Here is a 17,577-nt window from a genome sequence, read left to right on the forward strand (position 1 = left end):
TGTCTACACCTGACCATCACACCCATATGTGTTTTTTGAACATCTCATTCCACATTTAGTCCCCTCTTTGCTGTTATAATAACCTCCACTCTTCTGGGAAGGCTTTCCACTAGATTTTGGAGCATGGTACAGGTTTGAGTTCCAGTGAAGGGAAATTGTAATGCTACAGCACACAAAGACATTTTAGACAATGTCTTGGCCTTTTGGCCATATGGTAATCAACCCAAGGCTTGAACATACAGAGTAGTATCAATTAACTAATTAACTCTTTTCTGTGATCAACGATTTTAAATATGTTGCTATTTGACAGACATAAGCTGATCTTCCATTGCTTGCTTTGCCTTTCTAGATGTCGTGCAGGCATGTTTAAGTGTGCTCACTGCACCATTTAGCTCAGTGACCATCAAGATCTTGTTTTACAGCAAATATTCTAAACTAAATCTAATACATGTTCACAAACAAAGGCAAAGTGTAAGTGCAGACAGTGTGTCTATGGAACCATTTCTTTTGTAAGATATATTGCAAAGGGAGAGGGAAAAGGGGGTTATAGAGTGTTTTACTGCAAAAAGGCTGAGAAATAAAAAAAGAAAAGAAAAGAAAAGAAAAGAGAAAAAAATATGAATATACCCAAAGGTTTGTACTATACTGTAGTAGCATCAGTGACAGCTGATTGTGATATTAAGTAAGAGGTCTTAAGCCTAATATCTATCAGTAGCATGAAAATACATCTATTAGTGTTGAGCTATGCATTACATCACAAGGTTTTACTGATGGTGTAATACAAATGATGTTGGGAAAGTGATTACACACACATTTAAAGCCACATAGGCAGCTACATTTGTGATGACTAAATGTTTCACATCCATAATTTCCACGTGTGGTAAACAGAAAGGCTGTGACCCCCTTTCTTAGTTCTGTGTAGTTTTTGAGATATAGTTGGACTGGAATGTTTGCTGAAACCTGGCAACCATGGTAAAATGCATTACTCATTCTGTGTGGTGGGAACCACACTTTGCTGTATTGAACAGAGTTGAACAAAAGGACATCGAAAATCAGCTGAAAAGTCTGAGAGCCTCTCAGCTTAATTTTGTCTGATGTGTTGATGTTGTTATTAATGTCATCCTGCTACACCAAAATCTATGTTCAGGAGCTGCTGGTGTTGATAAGTGTAAAAGTGTAAGGATGTTTCTGTGCCCTTCTGTGCCATATAAAGCTATTTGATATAGAAAGAATCGTGTTCAAAACCATTTCTGGGTGTCTTTAATAGTGTGTAAGTGATGTGAAAAAGTTAATGATTCCTTTTAAGTCAATAGCAAACATTTACTTTCACTGAAAAAGTGGGAAACTGCCTTTACTTCACGGATGTTGATGACATACACTCGTGCTGGGGTGAAATGGCAGGTACAAACAAGAACATGTTGCTTTGCTTTGTCCACCACTTCAAAAGCTGCAAAAAACTCATATATAGTAAGAAAATTACAAATGGTGCTGTATCACTCTATAACAGCACTACAGTAAAAAAAAAAGACAGAGAAAGAAAGAAAGAAAAGAATCACCTTTATACATCTCTAGCACATAAAATAAAAAGGCAAATATTTAAAACTAAGAGAGAAAAGTGGATCTGAATAGAAAGCAACTGAAAGAAGAAAGAAAATTAAAATGAAAGCTATGTCCTTATGGCTTATGAGCGCTGGTAATACAAGTTCACACTCCATCTCAATCGTTACATCCAAAGATGTTTCACACGTGTCCCCATGTGAGCCGTTATGGATATGAGATGACTTCCTCAAACCAGCGATTGAAATGTTTTTCATTTGTGCTCAAATTTTATACAGTTTCAGAAAAAGGTGAACCCAGGTATTTCTGATCCCCAAACTCACAATGTCTCTTGTCCAGAACACTGGAAATAACTTAATAATGTGCAAAGCTCACTGTGATTAACCAGTCACTCCAGTCCTGTACTGCACGGCTTTTAAACACACGTGAGTCATATCAGTGGCTAATCAAACCTGTTATGAGATAAACCAGTTGTGTTTGAACAGAGAAAACATAAAAAACTGCACCTGTGTCTCAAATGGCATACTATCATCTTACAATATACTGTATACGTGAGTAGTACCTGAAATACCCAAAGTTTTGTACTAAACAGGGTGTCCCAAAAGTCTCCATACATAGGGCAAATTAATACTTTTTAGCAAAATTCTTAAAGGCTATCTGAAAAAAACAAGAAGTATGAAAAATCCTGGAAGACATTTTGCTAAAAAGTGTTAATTTCCCCTATGTACAGAGACTTCTGGAACACCCTGTAGTAGCATCAGTGACAGCTGGTTGTGATATTAAGTAAGCGGTCTTAAACCTAATATCTATCAGTAGCTTGACAATGAATCTATTAGGGTTGAGCTATGCATTACATCACAAGGTTTCACTGATTGTGTAATAAGAATGATGTAGCGAAAATGATTACACACACATTTAAAGCCAGATAGGCTGCTGCATTTGTGATGACTAAATGTTTCACATCCGTAATTTCCAAATGTGGTAAACAGAAAGGTTGTGACCCTTTAGTTTAAAAAAAAAACGTTAACTTATAGTTCTGTCATCTGTCGTTTTGTGTAATTTGTACTTTGATTGTACAATGTGTGCTTAGTCTATCTATTTGTAGTTGAACAGGCATTAAGAGTAAATAATTCACCTTGTTCGACTTCTAAATCACTGCTGATGACGTGTTACGCATGTGTCAGTGAAGTGGGCTGAAAAACATTAGCCCCAATGCACATGAAATCTAAGAATCAATCTTGCAACCATTGTTGTGCTTGGTTCCACCAAAATCCAAAATACCTCATTAAGACAACAGCAAATAATCTGATGTACATGGCAACAATGAAACATTATACTGAAGTCTTTTGTTTTATCTTTGAAACACATTTATACCAGCCGTCCCTGAGTAATATCTCAATTCAGACACTGACATTTTGCTCTAAATGTGGTACCTCACATCACTGACCTGTGTCAGAACAGCCTCCACAGGAACAGCTTTCTGCTTGTAATTAGCGTCCCTTATGCTGATAGGACAGGTTGCCGCCTCTGATTCTTTCAGTACATCATCTCCTCTATTAATAGTACACTAATATCTTGCGTTACTCGAAGTACACCATTTGAAACACAGATTGTGTTTTAAGGATTGCCTCCATGACTGGAGTGAAAACAATCCATTTCACCCAGGCCGTGAGTACAAGGAAAGCAGGATTTCTCTGAAACTGGTTTGGTCTAGGACTACACTTATACATCTGTGAACATAAAAAAAGTATTTTAAGTGACTGCAGTTGTTCAGCTTGATAAAAAAAAGGTAACAAACTGAATTTTTAATCGCAATGTTATGTGTGAGGATGACATGCAACACAAAGAATCACTGCACGACTGATGGCGAGGCTGGCTCTCTGATTAATGGGCTCCGGTTGAGTAGACAGTGTAGTCAACTCTGAAGCTGTGGTCATGGCTCAGTCCCACTGCACTGTGCTTCCTCATCACACCTGTCACAGTTTCATGATCTTTTTGATCACAAGTAGAACACGTGTATATACAGAGACACTGAAGGCGAGTGAGATTATTCACACTTGACAGTATATACAGTTTAACGTATATAGTAATTACAGAGTGTTTGCCCTATGTAAAATCCTCTGTAAAGGGAATAGCGGCAGGAATGCTTGTGTAGACTGTGAGTGTGTGCCACCATAAAGAGTCACTGTAGGAATGTAGTGCCAGTTATCAAGTCTTTAAATAAACAGGAGTTCCCTGCAAAACCCTGCTTTATCCCCAGCTGGTCTTTACTCATCTTCTCCAATCAAGTCTGGGCCTATGAGGAACATGTACAGTAATACACTCTGCTTTATTTTCCTCTCAGCCTGTGGTTCCAGTGATTATCCATGAGTTCTCCTCATTAGCCATTCTGAGAGGACATTCAAATTGTCCCTTGTAGTGCTTATGCTGATAGTACAGCTAAAATGTCTTCCCACGTGTTGTGCCTTTTCCCAAATCCCTCAGTTACCAGAACGAGAGATCTGCAGAGGGGTCCTGCTCCTCGGGGAGCGTCACACGAAGGATGAGAAGCCTGTGAGAGGAGTACGTGAGCCTGGTGCAGGCTGCCCAGCGGGTGTGTACACTCCTCCCACGCTGTGCTGGGTCACGACAGTCTGATAGTAGCCCTCTCCATCTCTGCTGGCGCACTCCTCGTATGCGCAGGCCAGCGTCTCCTTCAGGCCTTTCTGTTGCCGCTTCCACGAGTTGAAGTAAGACGGGTCGCTCATGTAGTGGTTCACGAATGAGTGCTTAATCGGTTCCTCCTCACATTCACTGTCTGTGGCCTGGCATAGCAAATCACACGGGCAGAAGCATAAAGTCACATTAATAAAAGCTCTTCTTATGACAGCAGTATATATATATATATATATATATATATATATATATATATATGTATATATATATATATATATATATGTATATATATTCAGTACTGTGAAAAAGTCTTAGGCACATGCAAAAAAATACTGTAGAGAAAAAGATGCCTTCGAAAATAATGAAATTAAATGTCTCTACATAAAAAGTAACATAAAGATCAGTAAACAGTAATAAATGAAACAAAGTCAATATCTATGATGACACTTTGCTTAAAAAAAAAAGTAGTCTCAGGTACAGTGTGTGCAGTTTTATAAGGAAATTAGCTGTTAGTTTTACTGAGCATCTTGCAGAAGCAGCCACAGTTCTTCTGGAGACTTTGTCACACTTCCTTCTTATTTTTTCAGCATTTTTTTTTGTCTGAAAAGTGGTCTCTTAAGTAATCTACTGCTTTCTTTACTGACATACAAACATTTTTCTGTGAAAACTAATGTTTGGAATCTAAAATGTTTTTGTACTGACTCAATAATGAAGAAGTCATAAAATAAAAATATGTAACAAAGTTTGTACTAAAAAAATAGGGTGCCTAATATAAAAATAAAATTCTTTAAGCTTTTCATCGTTTGAATGTGTGTCTCTATCGCTATCCGAGTCTAATCCAAGACTTCACCTCAGATTCAGACAGCTCTGCAGCTCTTTCTGTAAGGGCTGTGGAGTCTGTGGACACTGCACCGTTGTAGTTGTTGCAGATATCTTCGTCTGAGTAGCGCAGACCTGCAGGGTTGGGCCGAGGCGGGGATCTGTCACAACGGAGGAGAGAGTAGAACATATACTGTAAAAATAACATAGCGCATATACAATTTAACCTTAACTGTGAAATCCTAACTGAACTGTCTGCTTTCAAGTATCTGAAGAAGCCCAGAATTCTACACATATAACATACAGAAATGAACAATTTAGAGACAGTGTATCAGGTCAATCCTGAGCTTGGGTTACTGTCTGTGCTATCTTTTCATGTATCACATGTTCTCTGTGTTCATGTAAGTTGCCTCCGGGTCCTCCTGTTTCCTCCCACTTCCCAAAAAACACGCCATTAGGTGGATTACCTAAGTTGCCCAGACTGTATGTGTGAATGTGTATGTGTGTGCATAGTGCCCTGTGTTGGACTGGCGTCCCATGCTGGCTGTTTCCCGCCTTGCATCCAGTGTTTTTGGTATAGGCTCTGGAGCCACTATGACCAGATAGTGGAAAATGAATGAATGAATGAATGAATGAAGGAATAATTTATGGGGATGTAGTAACTAGTAAATTCAATTAGTTTTAATACTCAAGTTTGAATATTCAGGGCTACATGATGGTGCAGCGCCTGGTGTTTTCCACCTCACAGCTACAGGGTTTGAGACTTGGGCCTAGGTGTGAATAAATCGCCTGCTATCACCATTTTCTCTCCTGATTTCCTGTGAAGCAAGGTAACGTACATTATATAGGCAAAAGTTTGTGGACACCTGACCATTACGCCAATGTACTTTCTGAATATCCCATTCCAGATTTAGTCCCCCTTTGCTGTTAGAATAACCTTCACTCTTCTGGGAAGGCTTTTCACTAGATTTTGGAGAGTGGGTGTGGGGATTTGTGTTCATTCAGCTACAAGAGCATTAGTGAGATCAGGTACTGATGTTGGGTGAGGAGGTCTGGGGTGCAGTCGGTGTTCCAGTTGTAATGTAATGCAACAGCATACAAAGACATTCTACACTATTGCCAGCTCCGTAGCAAAAATTTGGCGAAGACCCACATATGGGTGTGATGGGCAGGTGTCCACAAACTTTTGGCTATATAGTGTATATAATGTAATAGTAATTTCAATATTCAGACATGCACACCTGGAAAAATTATATAATAATTCCACACAATTACACAAGGTGATAATTTCATTAATTTTTTTTTTTAATTTCAGGTGTACATGTGAATATGGTACAGCCTATATGACTAAACTGGGAATCTACACTGAATAAATAACATCATGCCCCAGAGGTGACAGTGTTTTGTAGAATGTGTTCTGTTAAGGCGACTCTACACAAGAGGTAGGGTGTATGTTCTCACCTGGTGCCGTTCTTCCTCAGGAAGGAGCTCTTGACATGGATAGGTCTGCTGTTTAGCTCCAGAGCTGTGAAGCCTCCATTGTCCAGTGTGACCCTCTCCTCTACCGTGGACACAGCTTTACCTGCGGTGATTAGCATATCATCATCGTGGCAACACTACTAGGATCAACATCTAACAGAGACCAACATTCAGTAACTCAGTTTATGGGAATTGAGTATGAGGGGGATGGATCTACATGACATGGTCTTGGTCACACCTGTTCCACAGCTCTTGTACTTTTTGTTCTGTCCATGCAAGACGAGCCCAAAAACAATCATCAGCAGGAGAATCAGACCACTCAGAGCGAGGATGATCAGAAACCACCACTCCTCATAAAACGGGGTGTCCATCTGGGCTGTAGGATCGAAGATGTACAAATAAAGACAGAAGACAAGAGAGAGAGATATGAGAGCAAGAATGGGAGTGAGACTGATTTCTTCCTTTACTAGAAAATGCTTTTCATTCTCCTTTAAAACCAACAGCCAAATAGATTGGCGCAATAAACAGTGGTGGCTTGTCAATAGGGGCCGGTTGGGCAGAGCTCCACCATTCAACCATTTAACAAATGTTATTTTTCATAAATTTCTCATTCACAACTCTAGACATTTTAAATTCTGCTGAAGTACTAATTACCTCGTTTGAGTGACCAAGAATTAAAAAAAAAAAAGTTCCTATTTGACAGATAGGTAAACCGATCTATTGATTTGGTTGCCTTCCTAGAGGTTACGCAATCTTGGGGCAGCATGATCACTTCCCTTTTTAGCTCCATAGAATTATTACTGTACCTCGTGGTAAAAATGGGAACTGTAACCATCGCTAATATAGGCCCATTAGGACAGGAATCACTGCACGCACACTGCAGCATACTCAAGGGATGAGCAATGGACAGGACAGTTAAAGACAGGCTTTCCAATTTGGGATAGTTTAAAATTACTCTGCGACTGCCAAGACCCTATTTTATAGTAAATAATCGGGAGTGTAAGTGCAGACAGTGTGTGTCTACGATGTACAGACCTATTTCTATTGTAAGATATATTGCAAAGGCTGAAAGAAGGAAAGGGGAATAATGGAGTGGATAATGTCTCCCATGCAAAGGCAATGCAAAGAAAAAGAAAAAAAAATTCATGAAATTTGGCTGAAACCTGGCAACTCTGTTTAATGATATTAGGTATGTCTAAAATCATTTAAAATGATCCTGTATGCTGTTGAATCTCAACTGCCTATTACAATTCATTAAACAGTAGCCTATAGTTTAAGTGTGAGAGCCTCTCGACTTCATTTTGTTTAAGGTTATGTCATTATTAATGTCGTCCTGCCACACCGACATCTATGGTCATGAGCCGCTGCTGACATTAAAATATCTGAATGTATTTCTTCCCCGTGAGTAAACTGATTATCTCTTACAGACAGCTGTAACCATGTTCTTTCACGGAGCTTTCATGGAGCTATTATTTTCTCATTTTTTTGGTGCTGTAAGCAGGACGTGGACATAGAAACAATATCTCTAGAAGACCGTCAGACAAAAAGCTGTTAGACAACAACCATGATATCAGCTTGAATATCTAACCTTGAACTATTGATAACAGGGCACTCCCAAAACACATTTCCTTACACCGTCTGTTCAACTATTGCTTAAATGGATGTCACCTTCAGCAGATGGTTTCACATTTCATTTCCTGATGAAATTAGTCATGGGAATTGCTAGCAGTATGTGGAGAAGCAGCACAGAAAATGTGAAGGTGTGTGAATCTCCTCTTGAGAGAGCTGGAGAGAAGGTGGCCCAGATATGCCAACGATCTAAAGACAAATCTTCTGACAAGGCTTGACTGACTGGTTGACAACAACATTGAGATGGACTGACAAGGGCTCAGAGGTAGATGATGATGCCTGTGGTATGAAAGGTTCAGTCTGGAGATTCATGACCCTTTCAGATAACCTTCTGCCTTTGATGCATACACAAATGTTGAGGTTCTTTGTTCTGGTGCACAAAGAACATGTGACAGTATTCACCCTTCTGACTCAAATTTGAAAGGACTGAATCACAAAAGCTGTTTTATAAAGTTTAGAGTGACTTCATAATCCTATGCGCACAATCAAAAATGCTTTCCTTTATAAGTTTATTAAGTGCACTACCCTTGTACCTACGTTCACTGGCCCTTTTATCAGGTGAATCTACTATACAATTATGGACTGGAGCACTGCTGCTATACAGGCCTCATCTACCACATCCATCTGTGGAAAAGAGATCACCACAGAACAACCGATGGTCAAATATTATTTGGGTGATGGACCATTCTCAGTACATCAGTGAAACTGTAGCATGGAAGTGTACATGTGTATTGGTTTTAGACAGTATATACTGTACATTCTTTGGCCATTTTATGATGTTATAGTTAGAAACTATAACTTACGTTTTCCATGCCTTATTTATTTTAGTCCTCTACCCTTCATCAGTGTCAGTGTGGGTGCACTGTTTTCAATCCAGCTGTCACATTAACACTGTTTCACCTGACACGACTCATATCAGCGTGACATACTCTACCATGCCACTACCATTAGTCCACTACCTCTAGTGCTCCTCTGGTGGTCCCTTTCCCTTGATCGATGGGCGAGACGGGTGCCGAATAATTGTGCATACCAACAGAAGGACGACATTGAGTAACTGTGTATCTACAAACCACTCCTATAAGAAAACTGTATTAGATAAACTGACCATTATCCATGGAGTGTATAATGAACTCCTGACAAAAATAACAATATTGCTTTACTTGCTTGACAAGCAATAAATATGATAAGTCACTTCTGTTGTTAAATGGTTGCACTGCATTTCCCTAGGTGATTTTCAACAACAGTCAAGGAAAATAAATGGGCATTTCAAAATAGAGACTTGAAAAGACACTCTTTATGAAACAAATGTCCACCAATATGCTGACAAGTGTCCCTGAGTATCATTATATTGCATGAGTCACATTGTGAATGCCAGTGAAATTCATTGCTGCTGTTGAATTAATGACTCTGTGTGAAAGTTTTATTCAGTGGTATATATGTATATATATATATATATATATATATATATATAGCTATTTTTCGATGGTTGATTAAAATAAGGATTTACCGTGACTGACCTAGTGCAGTTCAGAACAGTTCCCAGTAATACCACTGACCTCTGTGGGTTGAAATGCATAAAGCTACAACTAATCATGCTGTGATTGGGTGGGAAGTGCATAATTCTTTCATGTTTTATTAATACAGAGTGAAACAAACCCTGTGAGGTACTTCATAGATATAATAGACAGAATTCATCAGTTAGCATTCTCCATGTATGTTTAGCTGACACATGACAATATGTGAGTGGCAGCTAGGAAAAACATTTTGAGGCAGTAGGCTACCTTTAGGAGTTTATCTGCCATCACTAAAGTTAAAATTTTGTAGTTAATTAAGTCTGTTCAATTAAATGATTAATACAGTTGCAAAGACACCCTATACAATTGTGTGATTCAAACTTTGTGGCAACAGTTTGGGGAAGAACTACACATGGGTGTGATGGTCAGTTGTACACATACTTTTGGCCAGTTAGTGTATCAACCTGTCTGCTCTTGCATATGAGAATGTGCCCAGGTCAGACCAGTGTCCACTGAGGATTCTGAAGAACTACTGCAGGTGGAAGTGACTGCCATGTGACCGTTTATTTGTGTGCTTTGGGGAGCATCTTCAAGGGGCTCTGCTGTCTTAAACAAGTATGCCCATTTGGGTAAAGGAAGAGATTGTGGAAGCATACTTGAAAACAGGTTAAATACCATTTGACATGCATTACAGCTACCTCCTGGGCAGCACTAAGAAGAGTATCAACAGCGGACATTTGTGAAGAGGCAACATGAAGCTCACTGTGTCATCTTCACCAGATCTGACAGACTGAATGTTGCTTTAGAGCAGCCCAAGTCCTCTTTAGTTAGTTTGAGTACTTCTCATTCTCAGTAATGAGCATTATCAGAATAACCAGAACTTGAGCTATTCTTATGATTAGTAGAGAACAATATCAGGCTGTTGAGTGTTTCTCATTCTCAGTAAAGAAGTGTGATAGCACTTAAGTAATTATCATACTCAACAGGGAGCATTATCAACATTTTGAGTGACGTCTGTTTGAGTACTGTCTGTTAATATCTGGGTGCCTGGCTAGCTCAGTTGGTAGTGCATGAGACTCTTAATCTCAAGGTCGTGGGTTTGAGCCAGATAATATGGGAGGGTTGCGTCAGGAAGGGCATAAAACCTGTGCCAAATCAAATATGCGGACCATAAACCAGATGGAGATGTAGGATCTGCTGTGGCGACCCCTAATGGGTCACTGAAAGAAGAAAAACAACTAGTGAGGTGCTCTATCAGGATGAATCCTCGTGATGGCTTTGATATACGGCCTCCCCTAATGCCAAAGCAAGCCATCCTGGTTGTCCTCCACTCAGCTGTAGAACCACAGTTACATATTTAATATTCTGTTTTCTCAAATAGATGAATGAGTCAAAGGAGTAAAACTTAACCTTTTAAATAACATTTTTTTGCTTATGTTGCTAAATCTGATGTACTTTAAGTAGATTTGCCCTTAATACTGTATATTTCTGCAATTTTTCAATGGTCAAAAAAAAAAAAAAAAACAACAAAATGTGTGAATAAAGAATAAACATTTCAGAATGTCCATGGACATTTCTCAGCCATGTGATTAGACATGTGATAACTGAGCAAAAAAAAACTTTTTTATGTTCACATGTCCAAACCTGTGCTCTATATGGAGTATTAAAAAACATAACTGTGGCTTTATCAGTGCTGATAAGGGGTTACTTAGTCCAGTGTACAGTGAATGCAGGACAAAAGCAGGATACAGTCAGAATGAAAAACAAACATCTAAATTATTAAATAAGTTTAAACATTAACCAGAACCTGAACTAGTTGCAGGGCGCCATTGAGTTTAGATCCCAAATGACACACTGTTCCACTCCTCTGCACTTTGCACATACATGACTTCTTTCTGAAATCCTTTTAATAGTATTACATTTCAGGCTGAATTTAAGTTTATAAATTAAGAAACCGTAAACAGCAATGAGTATGTTTGCATGGACAAATGATCAGACTTTGGCAAATCCAAAACATTAACATGCAAATGGGAATAATGGAAAAACTAAAAACAGGTCTAAATGACTTTCTAAATATAAGAAATTTGAATTAACCCACCATAATAAGACTCTAAACTTTTTGGCTGCACTTTATAAACATGTAGTCGCTTTATGGGCAAATTTTAATTTGGGAAATTTCTGCAAATTACACATAATTTGACATGTAGGGCTAAATTAAGTCTGCTTTGTTTGCTGCTTCAGATGCAGCTCTTTTCTGTGCAGGTATGTTAGCACACATGCAAATTAAAAAAATAAAATGGAAAGCCTGTTGACTGAGCCTCACTCAGTGAGCAGCCCCTGAGTGAGAAAGGAGTATTTACCCGACATGGCAGCAGAGGGCGCACTTGGCTCGCCATAGCCGTACGTGTTGATGGCCAGCACTCTGAACTGGTAGCTGACTCCATGGCGCAGTCGCTCCAGACTCACAGTGTGTGAGGTGCTGGAGGGGGGCAGGTTCCTAACAAACGTGTCCCACAATCCCTCATCTGCAGGATAAAGACGCAGTCACAGACAAAGAAACATCATGCAATCTCTCAGGCATTTGTTACATCTCTTGTCTGCTCATTCCTTGGTGCTATGGTATGTTTGGTATAATTGTAATACAGGATGAGAAGAGATATGAATACATGCTTCGTGATGAAAACCTAATAAGGTCTCAGTTGCTTATTCTGTATGTTCCTGAGGCAAGTTGTTGCTATTCATTTACATCACTGTATTCATTTACATCAGATATGTAAAAGAGTTTATAGAGACTGAGCCTATAATCTCCTGCATGCTGTATTTGCCTAATGGTTACACACCTGAAGGGCGTGCCTCGATGACATAGCCTGTCACCTGGCCAGCTCCTGTGTCTCCCGGTATCCAGTGGATGGTCAGGCCAGAGCCAGACTTAGTGACTGATGTTTTGAGGGGGGATCCTGGAGATCCTGCATAAAAAAGATGTATACATCTCTGAATGACCAAAAATTATTAATAGTTAAAAATTTCATCAGCACCAGATATGTTTAATGAAAATGCTAATCCACAGTATTACCACACACAGCTCTGTTGTGACCATGCAACCTCCTTTTTGCTTTAACATGTCAATACACTGTTAAACCTAAATAGAGGTTCCTTTCAAATGTATTTCAGACTGTCACAGCAGTCACAGCAGACTACATGCGATTGGTGTATGGTCAATGGCAACCAGAGCATGAAATGAAGCCTGAAATGCTCTGTCTGACCCGTGAGCCCAGCTTGCTGTTACCTATCGATTCATGCTCAATTAAGCATTTCTTTCAGCCCTGCTGTAGCTATGTTACTGTATGCATTGTGTGTCGTGTTAAGCAGCATGAGCAGCCTGACAATGGGTGATTTGTTGTCTGCTTGCGGCTCACACACCTTGCACGGGTCCCGCTGTGATGTTGGCCTCGGCCTCGGGGCCGTAGCTGATGGTTTTGGCCTGCACACGAAAGCAGTAGGTCATCCCCTTTGTCAGGTCTCGCACCTTTAACCAGCGTTGCCAGCTGCCCCGAATGTCCACTGTCACCACTTTACTTATGCCTACGTGCACACACACATATATACACACATTATTTTTATTATTATCTGTTTAAATTTAAATGAAATACTTCTGTGAATGTTGACACTAAAGACAATTAACATAATTTTCAGCTCCAGGATAAAGTGAAGGAAAACATCAAATGACAGAACTGGAACAGTGGCTTTGAAATGAGTTTCAGCAAGATGCTGCTTATGAGCCAATGATAATTTATGTGGGAAAACTTAAGTCTGAGTCCCCTGAGGGCTTCTTGGCACTTGATCAGTAATTCAGAGGTGTACACGACTGCTGGCATCTGTGCTGTTTATTGGCATAAACTTACTGTACTGTGAAGAATAATAATAATAAAAGCAGCTAAATTAATGACAAGAACATAGTGTATAAAATGAATGTATATTGCTTCTTATGGAATACCATATAAGGCGTACCGTGAATAGGGGCAGTGGGCTCGTACACCACCCTGTAGCCCTCCACTACTCCATTCGCCGACACAGGAAATCCCCATGACACGTTCAGAGTAGTGCTGGTGATTTCAGAGAAAGTAATAAAGCTAGGAGCACTGGGGGCTAAGAGACAACGAGAAAGAGAGAAAAAGCAAAACTTTGGTGCGTGCTGAATAATAATGAAAATGAGCCCAAACAGATACACCATGTTAAGAAAAGCAATAAAGGCGACCACAGGTTTTTACTCTCTGTACAATTAATTCACAACATTTGTCGCCTCTGTGTTCTCTGTTCAGCATGTGCTCATTGTTGCTTTGGGAAATGTCAACGACAGTACAAGAGCCTGTATTTCCATAGCTTGTGCTAATGAGGTCACATCCAGACCAGTTGAATAAATTCTGTACTGTTTTCTTGTAGATGACTCATGGTAGAGTGTAGCTTGCTGCCATTGCAATGAGTGAGAGCCTCAGGTCAAACGATTCTCTGCTAGTGCACGATTCAGAGCGACAACACTCACAGAGCACATGACTTCATGTGCAAAATGTTACTCTAGAGGAATAAAACCGGCCTGATTTTCATGGTTTGGCTGCTGAACATAGCTTGTTTTATGATTTAACCCATTCGGGGAATGATGCCTGGCTGAAGCTAGGGCAGGTACGAGAGAATAAAGTGAAGTGAAGTGAGGCAGAGCCTGACCTGACTGAAGAGTGCGCCCCCTCCTGGGCTCACTGAGTGGACCATCTCCTGCCGCGTTAAACGCAGACAGTTTGACCATGTAGTACGTGTAGCTGGTCAGGTTTTTCAGCCGCACACTTGTCTCGGGCAGAAAGAGGATCTTCACCTTTTCTGTCTCATTCTGGTTGTCCATCTCCCAGTAGTGAATCTGAAGGCAAAGTAATGGGAGTGGGAAAAAAAGTATCACAAAATGTGAGGGATGCAATCGAAAAGCTGTCCTTGCTGCATTCTAAACATTCAATTCCAAGCCCCAGTTCATTGCTGCTTCCTAAAAGATGCCAGATATTGCAGAATGGACATATTCAATAAAAGCTTCAGGAAACTGGAAAAACAATTCTGCTGTATTCATGCATGGTTTCCCTTACAGCCCCTGTCTCGGTATCATGCATTTTTCAGAAAGGATCTGCTTAAGCCCTGACCGGTCATAATTATTTCATGGCCCAAATGACCCAATCTTTTAAACACACTGTCGAACATGATTATCTATTACAACGCATTATAAAAGCAAAGACTGAAAGCATTTGTTCTAGTTATTTCTCATCCCCGGAGAGATAGAGATGGGAATGAAACAGAGTGAGAATTAGAAAAAAACAGTTTAAAAAAAGAAGAGAACGAGGAGGACAGGTTATGACCTTATAGCCCTGGATGATGCCATTCTGCGTCTCGACAGGGGGCGGCTCCCACTGCACCTCCAGCTGAGTGGATGACACCGTGTTGACCTGGATATTCTGGGGGGCCACGGAGGGAGCTGAGAGAGCATGAGAGGCATTAGTATAAACACACTGCCCACAATCACCACCCACAGCAATGCTGGTTCAAAACAAAGTCCCAGCACCAGCACACATACTGACACTTATTTACTTACACAAGCTGAATGCTAACACGAACTCAGCAGCACCCTAACATAACTCATTTCAGTCTCTTCTCCAGATGGGCTGAGGGGTGTGAGAACGAAGACGCACTCAAACAACACAGATCACAGTGACAGACCAAGCTGCATTCCACACTCATTGATGAGTATATCAAACTAGAGAAATATTGAATCAGTCAACCCTTTAATACCAGAGAAAGCTTAAGCATGCCAGCATGTTTCATTCAATTTATTGTACCCTGATTATGTATGGAAATGATGGTAAAATAATCAGTGAGGGGGAGCAAAGCTTCTGAGTAAAGTTAGAAAGAGCTCCATATTTGATATACGTAGTGCACTATAAAGGGTGTTAAAGCCATTAGTTCATGTCAGATACAGTATAGTGTACTATATAAGGAGTACCAAAACCATTTCAGCTTCAGCTACAGTTTCATGATTGCGTAAAAAGAGGTCTTTTGAGATAAGCTGCATTCGACTTACTTCAGAAATGGGAAGCTCAGAATGATGTCATTTTCAACCTCCATGCATTTGAGGTACAAAGTTGGAAACAAAAATGGACACCTCCATGTTTTTCTTTTGTTAGCAACAAGCTAGCCAGCTAACTGTGAAGAGTAATGTTTACTGTATTTACCTCCTGAAAACAGCAAACTATATAGTCAATGTTATCGATATAACAAATGAATATCTCTGTGTGTTGATTGATATAAAGCAAATACTTGTATATACAGCAGAACTTGCAGAACTTAACTTAAAGTTAAGAACTGCTACTTTGTTTACTGGTGATGCTGTGAGCAGCCATGCTGATTTGACGTCACTTGCTGAAATCAGAGGAACACAGAATTGAGGACAGCATCACAAGGTCTTGAGTAGAAAGTCTGAGTTGAGGAGACGTTGTCTTTGGTTTTTCCTAGTCGGAGGTCTTCCCACCTCTAGTCGAATGCAGCTATATTCTCAGATTAACACTGAACATTTATAGCTATGAATATGACTTAAAAATCCTTTGGGTCTAAATTAAGCAGGGAAACTTATGAACATCTACGTTTCATTTTTGACTCAGAGACTGCCATGTAGGGACTTCAAGCCACACCCACTCAAAACTGCTCTCATTTCAGTATGTAGAATCAGTGACATGCCAACATTCCCATATGAACCATATGAAAAATACATCCTGTTGTTAAAACAATGCAGGCAATGCACTGATCATGGGAATAATGTAGCTTATTAATGGTATGCATACACCTAAATCTAACCTAATCTTAACCTCAGCTTCCAAAAATAAATATTTTGGCTCTTTATTTTCTAGATAAAAGTTGCACACACACACACACACACACACACATACATTAGGGATGTATCTGATCTAAACACGTACAAATATAGATAAGAATAGGAAGCACACTATTGTTTTTTTCCCATCATTTTGTCAGATGGTCGATTGTTGAGGCCGAGCTCCAGACCCAAGCGCCAAGCTTGAGCCACCGAGTTCTCCTAGCCTTGATCTTCCACACTCCATGCATGTTTGCAGATACACATATATACACAGCCCCCCCACCTTTATATTCCTCACCCTCCCTGTTCCCCCTCGAGTGGTGCCAAAAGTTAATCATCAGGAAATTTGTCTGTTTGTTTGGCCATCCCCCTTCCTGCTGCTGGGAGTAATCTCCCTGCCTGACCCCCTCTAATGATGCTGTTAATAACCTGATGCAGATAACCCTGTGCAGCTCCACCAGCTGTTTGAGTTTCTTATGACAGATTCATATTTACTGCTTCATTAAGCCTCTTACGAGAAGCGGCCATAAGCAGCCGGAAGACGTGCAGGAAAGGAAACGCCAAAACTGTTGTCGCTGCTCTCAATAACAACATCTTCCCATTGCCACCATTTTACACATTCTGAGTGGGTGTAAGGACCACGATGATAAGATCAAATGCTATGCTGCGAGGCATGCCTGAAAATGCCCTCAACAACACCAAGTTTACAAGAGCATGTTTTTGCCTACTATGCTATTCAGGGTTAAATTAAAAACCAAGCTGACACCCTGTATTTGTAGAAATTTAGCGGCGTTCAATATTCGTGAGCGAGTCAGCCAACTGAGGCACTAATGCATCTTACTATCAGACAGAGAATGATTTTTTTTCAACTAAAGGCTTTTATCAGAGGCATTGAATTGATCATACAGACGATGATCTTCCCGAGTCGGCACCGACCAGTGCTTTTTTGTAAATCCTAACCCATAATGCAGTGCAGCAATTAGAGTCTGGTTTCTCATGGTGGGGTTCTGACGTCGTCGTGTCCTG

General features: G+C 40.1%; 1 protein-coding gene across 4 annotated transcripts in view; it reads right to left on the minus strand.

Annotated features, from left to right (window-relative positions):
* Positions 1-1,237: 1,237 nt before the first annotated feature.
* sdk1a (sidekick cell adhesion molecule 1a) overlaps positions 1,238-17,577 on the minus strand; it is a 227,557-nt gene continuing 211,217 nt past the window's right edge. For 3 of the 4 annotated variants that reach the window (XM_026929549.3, XM_053228271.1, XM_053228273.1), the window contains 10 exons: positions 15,044-15,159; positions 14,373-14,559; positions 13,662-13,799; positions 13,074-13,235; positions 12,494-12,619; positions 12,014-12,178; positions 6,749-6,886; positions 6,493-6,613; positions 5,063-5,192; positions 1,238-4,361 (listed from right to left, as the gene is read on the minus strand). In XM_026929549.3, coding sequence (XP_026785350.3) covers positions 4,089-4,361; positions 5,063-5,192; positions 6,493-6,613; positions 6,749-6,886; positions 12,014-12,178; positions 12,494-12,619; positions 13,074-13,235; positions 13,662-13,799; positions 14,373-14,559; positions 15,044-15,159 — 1,556 coding nt within the window. In that variant the 3' untranslated portion in view covers positions 1,238-4,088. The remainder of the gene's footprint in view (positions 4,362-5,062; positions 5,193-6,492; positions 6,614-6,748; positions 6,887-12,013; positions 12,179-12,493; positions 12,620-13,073; positions 13,236-13,661; positions 13,800-14,372; positions 14,560-15,043; positions 15,160-17,577) is intronic. The other variant, XM_053228272.1, reaches the window with a different exon arrangement.

Source organism: Pangasianodon hypophthalmus, chromosome 23 (assembly GCF_027358585.1).
Source record: "Pangasianodon hypophthalmus isolate fPanHyp1 chromosome 23, fPanHyp1.pri, whole genome shotgun sequence".
NCBI lineage: Eukaryota > Metazoa > Chordata > Actinopteri > Siluriformes > Pangasiidae > Pangasianodon > Pangasianodon hypophthalmus.